General features: G+C 52.2%; 6 protein-coding genes across 6 annotated transcripts; 2 read left to right on the forward strand and 4 right to left on the reverse strand.

Annotated features, from left to right (window-relative positions):
* Positions 1-2,499: 2,499 nt before the first annotated feature.
* On the forward strand, positions 2,500-6,310 carry CC84DRAFT_1219879 (uncharacterized protein; the record flags this gene model as incomplete). The annotated part of the gene is made up of 4 exons (XM_018183119.1): positions 2,500-2,722; positions 2,839-5,747; positions 5,791-6,031; positions 6,111-6,310. 4 exons carry the CDS (start codon positions 2,500-2,502, stop codon positions 6,308-6,310), a joined length of 3,573 nt encoding a protein of 1,190 aa, XP_018033316.1.
* A 939-nt stretch (positions 6,311-7,249) lies between these two features.
* CC84DRAFT_1207747 (uncharacterized protein) lies at positions 7,250-8,834 on the forward strand. Its single transcript, XM_018182120.1, has 5 exons — positions 7,250-7,567; positions 7,726-7,799; positions 8,041-8,188; positions 8,233-8,261; positions 8,521-8,834. Exons 1-5 carry the CDS (start codon positions 7,303-7,305, stop codon positions 8,716-8,718), a joined length of 714 nt encoding a protein of 237 aa, XP_018033317.1. The 5' UTR covers positions 7,250-7,302; the 3' UTR covers positions 8,719-8,834.
* A 357-nt stretch (positions 8,835-9,191) lies between these two features.
* CC84DRAFT_1219880 (uncharacterized protein) lies at positions 9,192-9,559 on the reverse strand (the record flags this gene model as incomplete). Its single annotated transcript, XM_018183120.1, has 2 exons — positions 9,192-9,367; positions 9,430-9,559. 2 exons carry the CDS (start codon positions 9,557-9,559, stop codon positions 9,192-9,194), a joined length of 306 nt encoding a protein of 101 aa, XP_018033318.1.
* A 686-nt stretch (positions 9,560-10,245) lies between these two features.
* Positions 10,246-12,962, reverse strand: CC84DRAFT_938387 (uncharacterized protein). Its single transcript, XM_018187921.1, has one exon. The coding sequence runs from the start codon at positions 12,488-12,490 to the stop codon at positions 10,370-10,372; it is 2,121 nt and encodes a 706-aa protein (XP_018033319.1). The 5' UTR covers positions 12,491-12,962; the 3' UTR covers positions 10,246-10,369.
* On the reverse strand, positions 12,879-13,663 carry CC84DRAFT_1098246 (uncharacterized protein; the record flags this gene model as incomplete). The annotated part of the gene is made up of 2 exons (XM_018174758.1): positions 12,879-13,300; positions 13,351-13,663. 2 exons carry the CDS (start codon positions 13,661-13,663, stop codon positions 12,879-12,881), a joined length of 735 nt encoding a protein of 244 aa, XP_018033320.1.
* Positions 13,664-14,879: 1,216 nt separating this feature from the next.
* CC84DRAFT_1261615 (alpha/beta-hydrolase) lies at positions 14,880-16,159 on the reverse strand. Its single transcript, XM_018185081.1, has 3 exons — positions 15,982-16,159; positions 15,720-15,927; positions 14,880-15,672 (listed from the first exon to the last, which is right to left on the reverse strand). Exons 1-3 carry the CDS (start codon positions 16,048-16,050, stop codon positions 15,056-15,058), a joined length of 894 nt encoding a protein of 297 aa, XP_018033321.1. The 5' UTR covers positions 16,051-16,159; the 3' UTR covers positions 14,880-15,055.
* Between the last annotated feature and the right edge of the window lie 84 nt (positions 16,160-16,243).

Raw genomic sequence — 16,243 nt, forward strand, 5'->3', positions numbered from 1 at the left:
CGCTGTCCTCGTCCAGGCAAGAGAAAATACCAATCGGATTTGGCAATTCGATGAGGTCAATGGTCGGCTGAAGGTCGCGGCCGAAGTCAATGAATTTCCACTCAATTTGCTCTCGAGCGTACTCCTCCTGCTCCAAAACAAACATGTGGTGGTTGAAGAATTGTTGCAGCTTCTCGTTAGTGTAATTGATGCAAAGCTGTTCGAAAGAGTTTTCCTCGAAAATTTCGAAGCCAGCAATGTCAAGAACGCCTATGAAATGAGAATCATCACCGCCCGATCCTGTGCGGTCCAGTTGACGATTGATGCGGTCCACAAGATCACCAAAGCCTCGCTCATAGATACCCTTGGCCAGGGCATCAATGGCAAGATTGACCTGTTCCGGGGTTTGAACCTTCTCTACCCATTCGCGGCCTGCCTTGACACGTGGGTGTAACAGAGCTTTGACGAAATCTTCCATGGAGATTCCAAGAAGCTGGCACACCTTTTGTGCTTGCTCGATCGACTCGGGTTCAAACGCGGCCTGGTCCGCTCGCCGGCTCTCTTTAATAGCTTTGATATTGCCGAGCTGAAGGACAGCCGCAACGGTCTTCAAAATCGAAGCCTGTTCCTTGTCCGAGAAGTTCATTACATGGAAAGCCTCAATGAGCGCATTCCACTCATCCCGATCGGAAACACCTGAAATTGTATCATTGCCATGTTTGGTGTAATCAAAGTCCTCTGCGTCCGAACCATTCAGGAGGAAGTCCCGCTTCATCTGGTCATCGGCACCGCGAAGAAGTTGATAAAAGACATGGTAGTTACGCTCGTTCCCGTTGAGTCGGACGACTCTCGACTTTTCGAGCAGATACCAGTCAATATAGGCCCCCGCAATCTGACCAGTGCGTGTAAATTCAATCCTTATGAATTTGCCGAAACGGGACGAATTGTTATTCCGCACGGTTTGGGCGTTACCGAAGGCTTCGAGGATTGGATTCGCGCGGAGGATCTGCTCGGAGAGGTTTGAGTGCTGTCTGCCACCCGACTTCCCGCGCGGACTATCCGAGGTTGCAACTGCTGCAAGATATTGGATGACCTTTTTTGTATTTTCTGTTTTACCGGCACCCGACTCTCCACTGAAATACGTCAATACAGGTCTGGGTAGCATGTTTGGCTATCGTACGTTACTAGGATACTTTGATTGGCACCTTCGTCCACTAAGTTGCGGAATGCCTCGTCGGCCATCGCAAAGATATGCGGCTTGGTTTCCTCTCTGCTTCGCCCTCGATACATGTTGATATATTCTCGAGAGTATATAGGAAGCGGGCAGTATGGATTCACTGTTACGAGAAACAGCCCCGAGTATGTCTGAATGCCGTCAGTTCAAGGGTCTGCAAGATTACCTGCAGCAACGCACGTATATTAGATCCGCTTGGTAGCGCATGTGCAGATTGTGGATGACTGAGGGCTCGTTGAGATGCGTGAGCTCAGCCATGTCATCGGCCTTGTCGAACTTGGCCGGATTGACCTTGTCCACGGATTCGGAGTCCACCTCGTGCTGCTCCCCATTGTCGCATTGCACGAGTAATTGTCCTCCTGGGAGTTCCTCTACTACCCAACCCCGCACAAAGGCTGTCTTTGCGTCTCGCAACCAGACATATCGCTTGCCCGAGAAGTCGTTCTCGCCCTCGATGCCGCGTACTTCGGGTAGGTCTTGCGTGCCGTCGGCTATAAACTGAGGCGCAAACGTCCCGGCAGGTGTACTGTTTCGGTTCGAATTTGCGCGTAGGCGAGTCGAGTCGTTTCGGGCCAGAAACGGACTGCTCAGCTGGGTGAGAGACTGGTTCCGGGCGTGGACCATGGCGGTCGGTTGATCCGCCAGCGGCGACGAAACGAGAGCAGACTTCGGACGAGTATTAAGCGGTGCGGGTGCCGCTACGGGCGACTGTGAATTCCTTGCGAAAGGGCTGTTTCGCCATCGTGGCCCATTGGGCGCAGGTGCGCTCATGGTTCTGTCGTGTATGTGGGTGTCGGGGCAGGTGCGACAATGTTACCTTCACGCATCCGCAAGGCGCATCATGCGGAGCAAGATGGATAACAATAAGAAAGACGCACGCGTCTTCGAAGCCCGAATTACAAATATGTACAAGGATGCAGCGACCAGACGTCGAAGAAAAGTGGCGGCTCCAGCTGCTGGGTGACGGCGGGATGCGTTCGAGGTTGTGTTGTTTACATGTTTAGCCGCGCTCGAGCCTTCCCCTAACGACGGGATCTGGGGCGGGCGCGTCACTGACGCTATCTGCGCACGTGACTTGGCTTTGTGCGCGGCGTGCATGGCGATCCTCGAGCTTTCTCATTCGAGCGCATCTATCACCAGCCCAACCGCCGCATTCCACACCACCTTCGCCCGCCCGCCGCCTAGTCCCTGCCCTTTACCTACGAACGCGCCCACTGAATTATAGGCTAGTTATGCGCTGCATGTAAAGAAGTCCACACGAGCGCGCACCTCGCGACTTCCCCAAGATGGCGACCAACTGGCAGCCGCCATTCGGCCTGCCCTTTCCTCCATTCCCTCCTCCTCAACAGCAGTCGCAGGCGCAGCCGGATGCCCAGGACGCTCCTTCCGACGCGTACCAGCCGCCGCCCGCGACTTTTGTGCCACCGCCGGCCTGGAACGCTGCGAACATACCTGGGTTAAACTTTCAGGCGCATAACCAGAACGCCCAACAGCCACAGTTCGCCTCTGGTAAGATCACCAACCATCCCAACCCTGTGAGCCACAAGCCACGCATACAGCCGAGCCTCTCACTTGTCTCTGCCCAGATCGACGCGTTCGTTGTAACTACTGCTAACGCGGCGTAGCATGGCCAGCCCACTTCCCCACACCGGAACAGCTTGCCCAGTGGAACCAGATGCAGGTGGATATGCAGCAGCTTCCCTTCATCATGATGCAGAACCCACCGCCGATTCCTGGCCTCCGACTTGCCTCGAACGCGCCGTCTCAGCCACCCTTTCTAGGTGCCACACCCGCACATCCTTTCCCCGCGCTGCCACCGCACCTCGTTCCCGCGCCTACAAATGCCGATCACGTTCCGCAAGCTGTCCAGAACGACCGCATCACCGATGTTACGGAAAGCGACAAGGAAGAGGGAGAAGTCAGCGAAGGGTCCCGTTCTCCAGCCGTCAATGGCCGCACCTATACAGAGCCCCCAAGGTCGGTCCCTTTGCCGTCAACTCGCTCTTCGAATAAGCAGGACGTCTACAACCCGGACCAGCCCTCTGCAGGACATACGAGCGCCAGCGCCTTGCAACACACAACAAGACCAGCCAAAAGTACTGCAGATACCATCACGCAGCAGCAAAGCGATGCAAAGGCATTTATCAAGCTGCTGCATAATAACAACATAGGATACCACGCGCTGGCTGCTGAGGCTCTAGATGCGAGCTGTCTACGAGAACTGTATCGAAGCTTGAATTTGCCCTCGGAACCCGAGCCTGTGCCGTCTGCTCCCAAGGTTAACGGCAATGCGCCGAGCAGCTTGAGCAACGGAGACAGCGCTCCGGCTCGTCCATCACCACCAACCGTAGGCTCCAAGCCAGTCACTGCAGTCAACACGAGCGTTCCGCCAACTAAGTCTGTCCCATCGCCGGCCAACCGTAAAGAGTACCTCGCGCAATTGCAAGCGGCGAAAAAGGCCAGACAGCAGGGAGGGGCGAAGCTTACTCCCCCCCAGAACACCCCGCCACCGACTGCGGCTGCTTCGAAAGGGACTACTGAGAACGGCCAACTCACAGAAGCAGAGAAGAAGGCCAAGACAACTGAACTTATACGAAAACGTATCGAGGCTTTGAAGAAGAACTCGTCTTCTCCCGCGGGCGCTGCACCGTCCAAGCCTTCAGTCACTGGCTCCACCACTGGTGCTTCCGCCAGTCCTCTTCCTAAAGCTGCCAAATCATTGCCGCCCACCCCTACTAGCTATGCAACCCAAGCTATTCCTCCCTCACCATTCGGGAATATTCCAGGTCTGTTCATGAACCCTTCTCAGGTTGTTCAACCCAGTCAGCCTCCAGTTACTCCTGGTTTTGCCAAACGAAAACTATCCTTTCCCGCAACAGATGGCACTACGCTTCATGCTGATATGACTAATCAAGCGACGGAGGTGGATGGCAGCCAGGATGCGACTACGACCCTGACCCAGACGACTCCCGTCCAGACTGGTTCGCAAGGTGCTCGGACTTTACCAATGCCGTATGGATTTCCGTCTCGACCTGCGTCCGCAAACCCGTCCGCTTCTGGGATGAGCACCCCAGGGCCTCAAACGCCATCCGGTGCCACGCGTAGTCAAGAGATGGATGAAAAAGCGAGGAAACAGGCTGCTCTCAAAGAGCGTTTGCAAAAGAAAATTGAAGAGCAGAAGAGACAAGCGGAGCAAAAGCGACTAGCAAGCGTGCAGGACTCCCCGAAGTCATTGCCACATCAGCCTTCGTTACTACCAAAACCTAGCAGTGACCAGGAAGCACCCAGGGAACCGAAGCGGCGGCGGAAAGCGGACATTGAAGCAGAAAAGTCCGCTTTGGATGTCGATATTGCTCAAAATGCTGCCAGGTTGGCGCAGATCACGAAGGAACTCGAGATGCTCACTGCCAATGACAAAAAGATGCGACTTGACAAAGAACGACTTCAAGCAGAATTGGAGAGTCTTGGTATCGACACGGAAGGCATGCCGCACGCGGAGCTCCAGGCGAAGAAGGATGAAATTGAACGTGAGCAGGGTGCGACTCTCGAAACGCTGACGGCCGCCACCCATCTGCCTTCCATATCACCTGTGACGCAGCCACCAGCTGCAGTTACTGCGCCGATATCGTTAGAGACGGGGCTGAGCTCTAGAGTTGCCACTCAATATCTCTCGCAGTCGCCCGAGATGTCTATGTCTGTCCCTCAAACAGGCATTCCTGGTCTTAACGCGTCCTTCCCTTTAGCCTCCTCGCCATCGACTGTTACGGACACTCGCGTTACGACCAGCCAGCGGACTCCAATGCCTCGCACTGCGCTGGCATCTACCATCCAATCGGAGCAGGTCACGTTAGCGAAACATCCCGCAATATCCTCCGTATATGGTACGACCTCCAACGGCCCAAGCAAACCAGCGACGCCGGTTGACGACGAAGAAGACTTCTATTCTCCCGAACCCGCCGACATTGATCTAAATGCCGACGAGAATGAAATCACGACTGGGCCCCTAGCGCTGGCTAGATCTCCTTCAGAAGAGGGTGAAATGGCCATGTCAGAGTCCGATGAAGAAGACTATGAACCTGAAGAGGCCCAGGAGCCATTGGCACAAGCGTTGGTCTCAAAAGCTCATACTATGAAGCAGAATGCCAGCTTGGTGAACGCTCAAGTTTCGTCGTTTGGACCACCTACACCTGCAAACGAGGACGAAGACCCATACGAGCCGCCAGATGTTGACCAGCCAATGGTGGACCTTGCGCCTAGTGCTTCAACCGCTGAGCTCAATTCAATTGCTCAGCAAGTTGACATTGAAGAGGAAGAAATGGACATGTCCACTTCATCCGACTCCGATTCCGACTCCGACACCTCATCAGAGTCGTCCGAAGAGGAGCCTAATGGCCCGGCTTTCGCACCTAGTAGCAAGAATCCGGGTTCGTCTGTGACTGTAGCTGACGATCTAGCACCAGAATTACAAACCGAGGTCTCAGCAGTAGCACCGGTATCGCAAGAGCTAGCAGGACCTTCAGTGACAAAGGACTTAGTAAGCACAACGTCCCGTTATATTCTCGGCTAACAACGAGAAGGCTGTAGAGGAAGATATTACTAACCTACGATCATTCGTGCCATATGAAAGTCCCCTCAGACTTTTCAAGTCCTATCGTTACCACCCACGCTTTGCACAGGACGTCTCTAGCGGGTTCTTATCCACGACGTTTAGTCACCAGATTGATCAAGAGAAGCCGCTCTGTGAACACGAGGCGTCAGGTCATGATTGCACTGACGCAGATTGCCCGTTCCAGCATTTCCGGGACATGAATATCAGCGGTGCGTGTCCAGCAGCGACCTCAATTTCGTGTGTATTCAGTACCCACTGTACGCAGACTGACATGAACACGACATTTAGGTGAGAAGCTCTTGGTTCAGCTTGGAACTGCGAATCCTGGAAAGACGCCTGAAGAGAGGCAGCGTTGGAATGATGGTCTGCGAGGCGTACTGAAGGACTTACGGCAGAAGAACACGAAAGACCCGAATGGCATCGCCATGGAGATCGCCAACTATCGTCGTCAATTCCTCCAGGATGACACGAGAGTGGTCAATCTATGACCTTGTAGAAAGGACACCCGCATGTTCGATTCATTTGGGCATGGCAAAAAAAATCGGGTGGTCCTCAGTAGGGCGGCAGACTTGATAGGCTTCCTCCTCGACTCTCGTCCCCCCTAACCGGCCTACAGTGTCTGTCTTCGACATAACCTTTTCTTCCTTTTTCGCCTTCCCCCAAAGCTAGCCTAGTGGCCGGCAGTCGTAAAATCAGCACAGTATGCAGTGGAACCACGGAACGTGGGTCATTTCTTGTTTGGATCACTTTGAGCATCGATACCCCTTGCATACCTTTGGAGTTAGGTCGCTTGCCGTCCGAGGCAAATGGAGTTTCGGTTCGTACATAGAAGCAAAGGCTCGATAACGTTTGACCGTTGGTACGTGCCTCGACTACATTCGGCTTTCCGGCACAACGGCATTGCTGTTGCGGATTTCAACCGTTCTGCAGAGAGATTTATGCAGGTCTCTTTGAACGGGGGTCGAGTGGAGGGAGGCATGCGATATGGTAGGCTAGCGAGCAACGAGACGGATTGGTATCTCAGTATGTAGGTTGGTAATAATGGCAATTTGGGTATCACTCGATCTTGGCCAGGCAACACGGTATGAAGCTCGATAAGTCCCGCTCGACTATCACTTCAAAACGTGCCCATTGAACTCTACAATTCCTGGATGGCGTCAAATCACCTTGTCGATCCCCCGCATAGTGTTTCCAAGATGCAGAGACAAATGCGGGGGTGCAGGGGCCGTCTTGGGTTCCTGTATGCACTCAAGTTGCACTTTACGGGTAAATATTCTGTCACCACGCTGGTACCTGGACGAGACTGTGGCAAGCAGTACGGTGACGTCGACAATTCTAGGACTCCACCGGAGAAAATAAAGAAGAGTATATAATCCTCGCCACCAATTGAAGGTCGAACGCCAGCCATACTCATCTTCCGAAACATTCAGTCCACTGTTTGTCCTCAATCCACCTCCATCCAGCCCTTTTGACACCCAACATGCACCTTCCCACCTTTCTCACATCCCTTCTCTTCCTCGCAACATCAACATCCACCACAGCCACCCCTCTTGCCAAGCGCTGGGAGTGCTCCTCCAGCGCGCCCGGCGCGTTCAGCTGCTACCCGAGTAATATTGACAGCTGCAAGAACGTGGCTGGATGGGTGAGCTGCGCGCAGACGGAGGGAATTGATAAGTGTAAGGATCCTGCGCCAAGTGAGACGGTACCGGTTAGTCAGTGCCAAGGGGATGCGTTTGCAAAGTGTGGTAAGTATTCCTGACAGAAACGTTATAACTAGATGGAGGGAGCGAGATAGGATGAAGGCTTGGCTGATAGTGGGTAGAGACGGCGAATTGTTAGGTTGTGGAGGGAGGGACGGGAGCGGGTTTTGCGGCCAGGGGGGATGTGGGCTGGTAAGCAACAGGTCTAAGAGTGGTGATTCTAATGCCCCCGCGCAAGCTGTGCGTTATCTTCGCTGCAAATAGGCCCGTAGCAATGGTAGGAAAAATTACATGGCCGTGATGATTGCCATGCTCATGGCTATGTCTGATTAAGTGGTTGGTGGAAGCTGTGCTTGTTTCAGAACAAAGGCAGCCGCACACGGATTGACCAAGGGCTTTGTGAGATGTTTTCAAGCCGGAAGTGCGAGCCTTAAGGGAGGCAAAAGGCAGTTCAATCAACGACTTCTCAACACACTCGCGGTAACCCTGTAGGTGTAGATGAAATTTCTGGGATACAGTTTCCCCAATCGGCTGCGATCCATTCCCGAGGGTTTACTTGGATATGCAGCTTGTCAAATGTCGCGGCTGGTGGGCCATCATCTATCGTTAGCGTTTTATTCCATAACGACTTCATAATACCAACTGGTCAATTGGCGCATATACAAAGTACGTGTTAGGTGGTAGAGAGGTTTGTAGTCTTGCGCTATCAGCTCGTGCGCGAATACCGGTCCTCCTCCCGGTATGAGAAGACTTGTGATACGCCAGGCTTTGGGTCCGCTGATATCCCATCCTATGTTGACACGCCAAGCTATGACAATCCCACTAACGCTCAAGTTCAGCGCTACGTGTTTCCCAACCGCATTGGCCATGCCAGAGAGAAGGATCGGGCAAACTCATCGCCCTGAACCAGTTCGAGCCAAAGTTAGCGGTCGTCCCACTCCAGCAGCGGGACAACACATCGATAGAACAAACGCAACTCCACGCAAACATAGAACTAGTTCATGTGTGAGACTGTGAAGGGATTCTACGAAGAGAACAAAAGCGAACGAGACTATGTCTTGAATGATGGCATCTGCAAGATCTGGGCTTACTCTGCAACCGACTTCCACCGACATATCGAGTGGGGTGGAGGCAGCCTTTACGATTGGATCGTGCTCATGGGCTTCGGTGTCATAGAACACGCGTTCAGAACATAGATGCCGACGTAGACTTTAGTAACACTTAAATCCAAGTCGAACCATGGTGGTTGCAAACACATTCGCATGACTGGTGGAAGAAATCGTGCAAGAAGGGTGCGAATTGGCGGTCATGCCGAGCTCCCTGTCCGGACTACAGTTTCGGGCAGTTTTTGTGAGATGAACATATGTTTTGAGTTTTCGGTCTTCGTTGGGTCGTCGTTTTGACACGGACCGAGGAGCTCTCAAAGTATGTTATTCTAGACTGTTGACATCTCGCGTTTCTGAGATCACCGACACCCCATCTCTGATCGTCAATGTGATTTAATGCTTCCCAGATACTTCCATTTCATGATTGCATAGCATCATCTAGCGGTAAAGACAGACACTCCAAGAACCCGTCGCAACCTTACCGCACTCCCACCACTCTCAACAACACCCCACTGCTCAATCACGTACCCTCATCCCTCCCCACCCTTAGATCCTAGAGCTCCCTAGGCACAATGGGCAGCCGGCCCCTTGCAGCTCCCCTCCCCTCCGCAAACCGCACTCGGCACCGCGCTCCCGGAGCCCGTGCACAACCAAAGGGAGTTCCACGCATCCCCATTATTGAAATCGCACTTCCCGAGCGTGCTGCACAGATTGGCGCGGAGCTTAGCAGAGTCCCAGCCTATCCTTTTAGTCAGTTGTTCAATGCGTGGAGAAATGGAGAAGGAAGGGAGGGGAAAGTACCGAGCTGGTCGATGAGATACCATCCGCAGTAGACTTGGCCTTTGTCGCAGGAGGCGGCGGCGGCGGCGGCGGCTGGGGCTGGAGTCGCGAGTGCGACCGCGATGAGAGGGGTAAGGAGGAGGAGCTTCATGGTGTTGATTGATGGATGATTAAGGTTGGATTGCGGTGGAAGATATCTGTGTAAGTATTTGAGATCCTTGCTACTGAGCTGATGGTTCTCCCTTGGTGAGTTTGTCATGGTTTATATACAGATTGTCTTATAGTTATGCGGTTCCATGTCACATGTGAGAAGCAGTGAGAGTGTTGTCGCTCGTACGATCATACAGCTGGTCTTGAAATCCACTGTGCTCGGTGTTTGCCTATTGTAGCAAACTACAACGTATAGGCCTAAGCACCAGGTTAAGATGTGGATACCTCAAGCTCTTGGTGTTCCTCAGCGGAGCATGCATGACCTTTCAGCTCTCACCAGAGAGACTCCGGTCCCTTAACACATCAGCTGAGTACTACCCAAGATCCGACTAACTGCTTTTGCTCATGACAACAGAAGTCTGGACGCCGAGGTCGACAATAAATTTGCTGTGTACACACCGCCATAGTCACAAGTCGTCACAGTATACAACTGATGTGAAATATGGCAACGTCGCTTTCAGTAGCTTCTTTGCTCAGGTAGATCAGTACACAAATGAGTGTTGAGTCCCTTCAAAAAAAGAGATTTTAAGAATTACAGACCAATCAACCACTTGGTGGTTCGGGAGATTGCAAGAGCCCTTAAAAAGCTTGGATATCCAAACTTCATCGGCAGCATGCAAAGAAATATCGAGGCCGCATGCCGGACATCACTTCGTACCCGAATTTTTGTTTGCACCCTGATGGGAGAGCTGAGTATTCCTCACGATGCAAGCCAACCATGCTGAAAAGTGAAGGTATTGAAAGCGTCATACTAACGTCTCCTTCCCCAACCTTTCCTGTACTCGTTCTCCGCCTCGAGCGCGAAATTGACTTGCTCCTTGTACTGGCGGTACAGTTTCTTTATCTCGCCATTGCTATCCATCTCATCGACGATTTTGTTTGCGATCTTTTGCCGTTTTCGCTGGCTCAACTTGTCTCGGCGTACGAGCTCCTCAGACGTACAATGACCTTGGCGGTTAAGATAGTCTATGACCCAGGAGTTTAGGTGGTAGCGCCAATGATACAGAGTGTGAGCAACTTGAGCGTTGGCCTTGCACGTAGACCCCAGTGTGAAAGACTTCGATTCAGGGGGAATGCGCTCGCCTTGTGCATCGTACGTTCGCTTCTCACCGTTCAACGCTTCTTCCGAGTCAGTAGATGACGCATTGGAAGAGTCCGAACCAGATTCAGAATCAGAGTCAGAAGCGTTAGCGGCAAGTGGCTCAAGAGTCTCCTTGTGATACGGTTGGCCGGTAAAGAATAGCTCAAATGTAGCTGGATGGCTTCTGCGATTGCACGCTTCGCAATGGGGTTCCATGACTGCGCGAGTGCGGGGATCGATGTCGTTGATCACAATATCTGGTCTCGCTTTGATCGCTTTAGTGAATTCAGCTGTCCAAACTGAAGAATGGTACTTGGACCCGGCTAGACCATTGACCTCATCGTCAAGTTTTCTGAAACTCATTTCGTAGATCTCATCCTCCGAATTGAAAGCCGGATTGATCTTCTTCTGCACCATCCAGTCGATAGCGTATTTGAACAAGTCGCGAGGTTTGGCATTCGAAAGGCTGCTGAACTGAAGTGGTAGAACATGTTCTGCTGGAACACCGATGGGCGCATCGTCGTCGTTAATGAAGCTTTCGTCCTCGTCGTCGCCGTCGCCGTACAGGACTTCGTGTGCGGTAGTGCCGTATTCTTCGTCTTCGGACTCATCGCTTCCCTGCTCTTCCTTCGAATCTTCCTCGGGCGCTTCAGCGATGATCTCAAGATCCGAATCGGAGTCCACAACGACTGGCTTTTTGCGCGCAGCTGAAGACGATGGGGGATCACTATGCACTGCGCGTCGTTTCTTCATCGCTTCCAGCGCCTTTTCACGAGCAGACTTGGCTTTATTCTGCGTGCTGCTCACACCCAGGGGGGATGATTGAAGGAAAGCGAGCTCTTCCTTCAGCTCGTCGGCTTCTACATCAGAGCCCGCGTCCAACTCTTCAGCATCGCTGTCTTCTGGTGTAGAATCACGTTGTGTGGGCCGGCGACCTTTCTGTGCTGTGCGAGGTGCTTCATCCTCTAGTGACTCGTCGGCCGCCCTCTTGCGCCTCCTCGTCAGTTTCTTCGGGGTCGTACGCGCTTCATCTTCGTCGTCTCCGGATAAGTCGGCTGGAGCTGGAGCAGGTTGCTTCTCACGACGTTTCGCTTTCTTAGATCGTGAAGTATTTCCGTCTTCCGAGGCTCCGCTAGGTTTCGATCGTCTTCGTCCATTCTTTCGTGGCACAACGGTGACCTCTCCATCACTTTCAGACTCCGATGATTTCGATGGCTGTGGAGCGGGCACACGCCCCTTCCGCTTGGGACGCACTATCTCCTCCTCCTCCGAGCTTTCGGAAGTCTTCCCCCGCTTCGGCTGGTCTTTTCGTCGAACAACAGTTGCCTCGCCTTCAGTATCTTGCTCTGACGGGCCCTCCGTTGACTTCGAGGCTATTCGAGCAGTCCGCCGTTTCTTGTCCTTTGGGCGTATCTCCGCCTCATCGTCCGAAATGGCCATCTTTTTAGCTTTCCTGGAAGTTTTCGTGCCCTTCTTTGGGGAGGGTGCTGCCTGTGCCTCGCCGTAGCCCTCGCTGGTCTCTGAGGAACTGCCAGAAGAGATGATAATCTCGTTGTCAGAGCTGCCAAATATACCCCGCTTGTTTTGATTGACGGGGACACCCTGCTTCATCCCGCGCTCTGCTTGTCGTTCCAGCCGCCGGCGCTTTGCTGGTCGGCTCGGAGAGGGTTCATCATCGCTTTCACTGCTGACGACAAAAGTAGGCTTCGCGGGTCTCGGCGACGCATTCGACGCAGGAGAGAAGTTGAGCTTGGTCTGGCGTGTGCGCGCAAGTGATCGTTTCGCAGGCATCGTATAGGTATCGCGACAGAGTCAACTGCTTTTCGAGCTGGCACAAGCGCGTCGGTGGTCGCGCAAGTTCTTGGGTCCTCGTTGAGGCAGGTTTAGTCCAACCGCCGTGATCCCAGGATCAACATCAAAAAGGATAAAGTAAAGTGAAAGTTACCAGAGGAAGGAATACCTGCAAGTGGTCAAGTGAAAGTGTTGCGAACAGGTGGGGCCTGCACCACAGGTCCACAGGCGACATGATTTTAGCGGATATTAGCGCGCCGCGAGAACACGTGACGTCACTATAGCTGGAGCCCAAGAAAGAGAAACTGCGGACCCAGTGGCAATGGGGATCAGATTATCGCCTCCTCCAAGGAATATATAGACAATTGCCTGCATCAGCAACATGGTCTCATCGTTCCTTCATCTTCGCCTTGTCGCCCTCAAATTGTTCCAGCCACGTCCCCTCCAGCCCTCGTGGCTCCCAAAGCATTAGGGCATCGGTGTATTCTTCACAGAGCTTCACCTCGCCTACAACCTTAAATTCACTCTTCAAGTACAGGAATCTCCCCACGATGCTTGCCTCCAATGTTACAGGCAATCCTTCGTCCGTGGCTAATTTCTGTGCTTGTTGTATCAGCATGCTTCCAACCCCGCGACGCTGGAATTTTGGTGACACGCAAATGAGCCCTACATGCCAGCGTGGGTTGATGGCCGTGAAGGAATTCCAGGGTTCCAATTTAATGTATTCTGCCAGGCGCTTGGGATCTTCCGCGCGGTTTAAAAATTTGGTATCGTACCAGATCTCCCAATCTAAGAGTTTCCTTTCAACCTCTGCAATCGCTATTAGAAGAACGCTCTGATAAGGGACCCAATAGACAAACTTTTGAACAGTGTATCTGCGCGCCATTTCTTGCTTGCTTCATCGCCTGCACTTCGATGGAGGAACACGAAACCAGCGACTTCAGGTTTACCACTCCAATCTTGATCGCCTTCTTCGGTCACAGCCACGTAGCCATACTGACCTAAGCCAACGAGGCGTGAGCGCAACCGTATAATCTGGTTCCTTCGGAGGTCACCCGGATACTTTTCCCGCCCAGGATTCAGCCAACCGAAGAACTCATCCTTTTCCAGTGCCCGATGGGTGATTTCGAAAATTTCGGGGAGATCTTCTCGTCGTACGGATTCCACGCGCATTATGGGATATTGTGGTCTCCAGAGGCAGATGTCTTTGATCTCACGTTGGAAGCAGGCAGCCACTTACACCTCGGTTGCGAACGCTGAAAAGGGCTGTTCCAGGAGCAAGGGCGTAGCGCCACTAGCGCTCTTGCAAACGAAGAAGGTGCCAATACGTGACATGACTTCTCGACCAACATAAGAAATGAGCATGACGGCCCTCTGATGGTATCGAAGTAGTAATGCCTAAACTCTTGGTGACCTTGGCCGTCTGCATTGGAAAAATGTAAGTGCATGGAATAGTAAGGTCGGGCCAGTCTTGTAGCTAGCTGATGTTGGGGTCTTCGGCCGCGCATCCTTGAAGACGTTTCACGTGTTTGCTTGGGAGATATCTAAACGGGAAGACCAAAATTAGTCGTGAGATCTTGACTGTTTGTATGGCTCGCTGACCGACTGTCACAAATGGTGGCGAATGATGATGGGTGAGAAGGTAGAGATCGAAAGGAGAAATGTAGAATTTCCATTGAGGCTTTGAACGACGTACCTGCACTAGAATACATTAAGTATTCGCTCATCTGAGGTGGGTTTCTCCCGAACTCAACTTCCAAGTTTAGGAATCCTTCCTATGGGTATCAAGGATGTCAGTCAAACTAAAGTGACGAATTTTATGAGGAAAGTGGATATTGTGCTGTGTTGCATGTGTCATAGCCATTTTTGTATCTCATGTATTAATGGTACAGTACGTGGACGAAGATCTAAGTATAGTGTGTTGACCCAGGCTGGGCCATGTCTGGATGAATTGGACTCAGGCTCTTATCCTAGTACTGTAAAGCTTTCCACTTACCCATTCTGATAGCTTGGGCTCTTGATCCATCCCATTACTTATATTGGTGCCATGCAAAAGTTCTTGTACCACCTTTCCATGGGCCAGAGGCAGTTTCTGTCATTTCATGACTCGTATATTGCTGATACATCGCTCCCTATAGGTCAATTCCCTGTGGTACCTTTTGGGAGTTATACCCGCTTTGTGCGGATGGGCATCAAGTGAGTTGCTTTGATGTGGATGAGAGGGTGTTGAGGTGGAAAGAAAGCTTGTGGCAGAGGGTCAAGAGATTTACTAATGTTCAGGTTTGGCGAGTGTAGACGAACCGTGGAGCTGAAATAGTAAGGGGGATGTGATTGCTGCATGGCGATTGAACTTTCATTGGCGGAGACGTTGGGAAAGTAAGAAATTAGAGTGTATAGATCATATAGAATGGGCTCAATTTTCGAAAATAAGTCTGCGATGAGCTCAAATATTCCTCGCTCGTTAATCTCGGCTACGGAAACAGACCGCAAAAACCACGTTCGCCGAAACCGGCGGGCCCGGTGATCTGTATCATGCTTAAAGGATCACCGAGAGTGTCAGCAACCTCAAAGTCGCTTTTCAAACCAATCTAAGACCTGCGTCACCGAGTCTTCGAGCGCTTTCCTCTCAGCCGGATCTTCGGGGTTTCCTCTCACGCTAAACCCGTGCCTACCTGGCGTATATACCTTATGCTCCATCTCTGGGGGAGGGTCCCCGGCCTCTGCCCTCTTTTTCATGATTTCTTCGATCTGACCCTTCTGCTTGAAGGGTGTAACGATATCCACCTCACCCCAACCGACACTCACAGGAACCGTCAAACCTTCGACGTCCTCCGGAAGCACCACATTGGAAGGGTGGAGAGCCACTCCGGCGTCGATGAGCGGCACCTTCTTGCCGTCTGCAAGTTGGATCGACTCAGACGAGCGTGCAGCACGAAACACAAATCTGCCGCCCCAGCACATGCCAACCATTCCAATCTTTTTTCCCTTCACCTCGTCTGATCGCCTCAACTTCTGTAGCCAATCGACGCATGCTTTGTGCGTCTTGTCCTTTCCGTGTCTGCTAATCCACATCAAATAACCTGGCATGCCGGCTAGTAGACCCCCGTACTTTGAGAGAACGGATTGTTTTGCTGCATCGGTAGGGATCAGGACATCGGCGAGGTTGAGACCTAGAGGATCACCTTGAATTTGTCAGGCTTAGTCTAACAACGCTAGTTTGCCAGCGTACCTTCAAAGAAGTCAGGCATGTAGACGAGGTACTCTCCACTCTTCGCATATGAATCTGCGATAAGCTTGTTGTTTGGCAGGTTGTGACTGAAGACATCGGAGTAAATGACAATAATGGCGCGTGGATTTGTTCTGTTGCCAACGATATAGGTGTTCAGACCGTAGAGCGGCTCGATCGTTCCCTGTGGGAGCCCAGCATGAATGGTACCCTTTGAGCTGTCAGAGTTTTGTAGTTGCTTGTACATTGAGTATCAAAAACCTACACTGATGCACTCCACGCATGCAGTTTCCTTTCCTTCCTCCTTCTTATTGGTCCACGGGCACGAACTCATTTCGATGCTATGGTATTACAATGTGTTTGCTGAATCTAGCGAGGCTTCGCAGCTTGGTGCTGTTCGAGTAGAAGCAGGATAAGCGGATCTATGCATTTGGGTTCGGGGAGCGCAAACATATATAACAGCGCTCGCGCGCTTCTCGCGCAATCCTCGCGACTCGGATACTCCGCCCCCCCCACCATTCGACCAC

This window comes from Paraphaeosphaeria sporulosa (assembly GCF_001642045.1).
Source record: "Paraphaeosphaeria sporulosa strain AP3s5-JAC2a unplaced genomic scaffold CC84scaffold_8, whole genome shotgun sequence".
NCBI classification, from domain to species: Eukaryota; Fungi; Ascomycota; class Dothideomycetes; order Pleosporales; family Didymosphaeriaceae; genus Paraphaeosphaeria; species Paraphaeosphaeria sporulosa.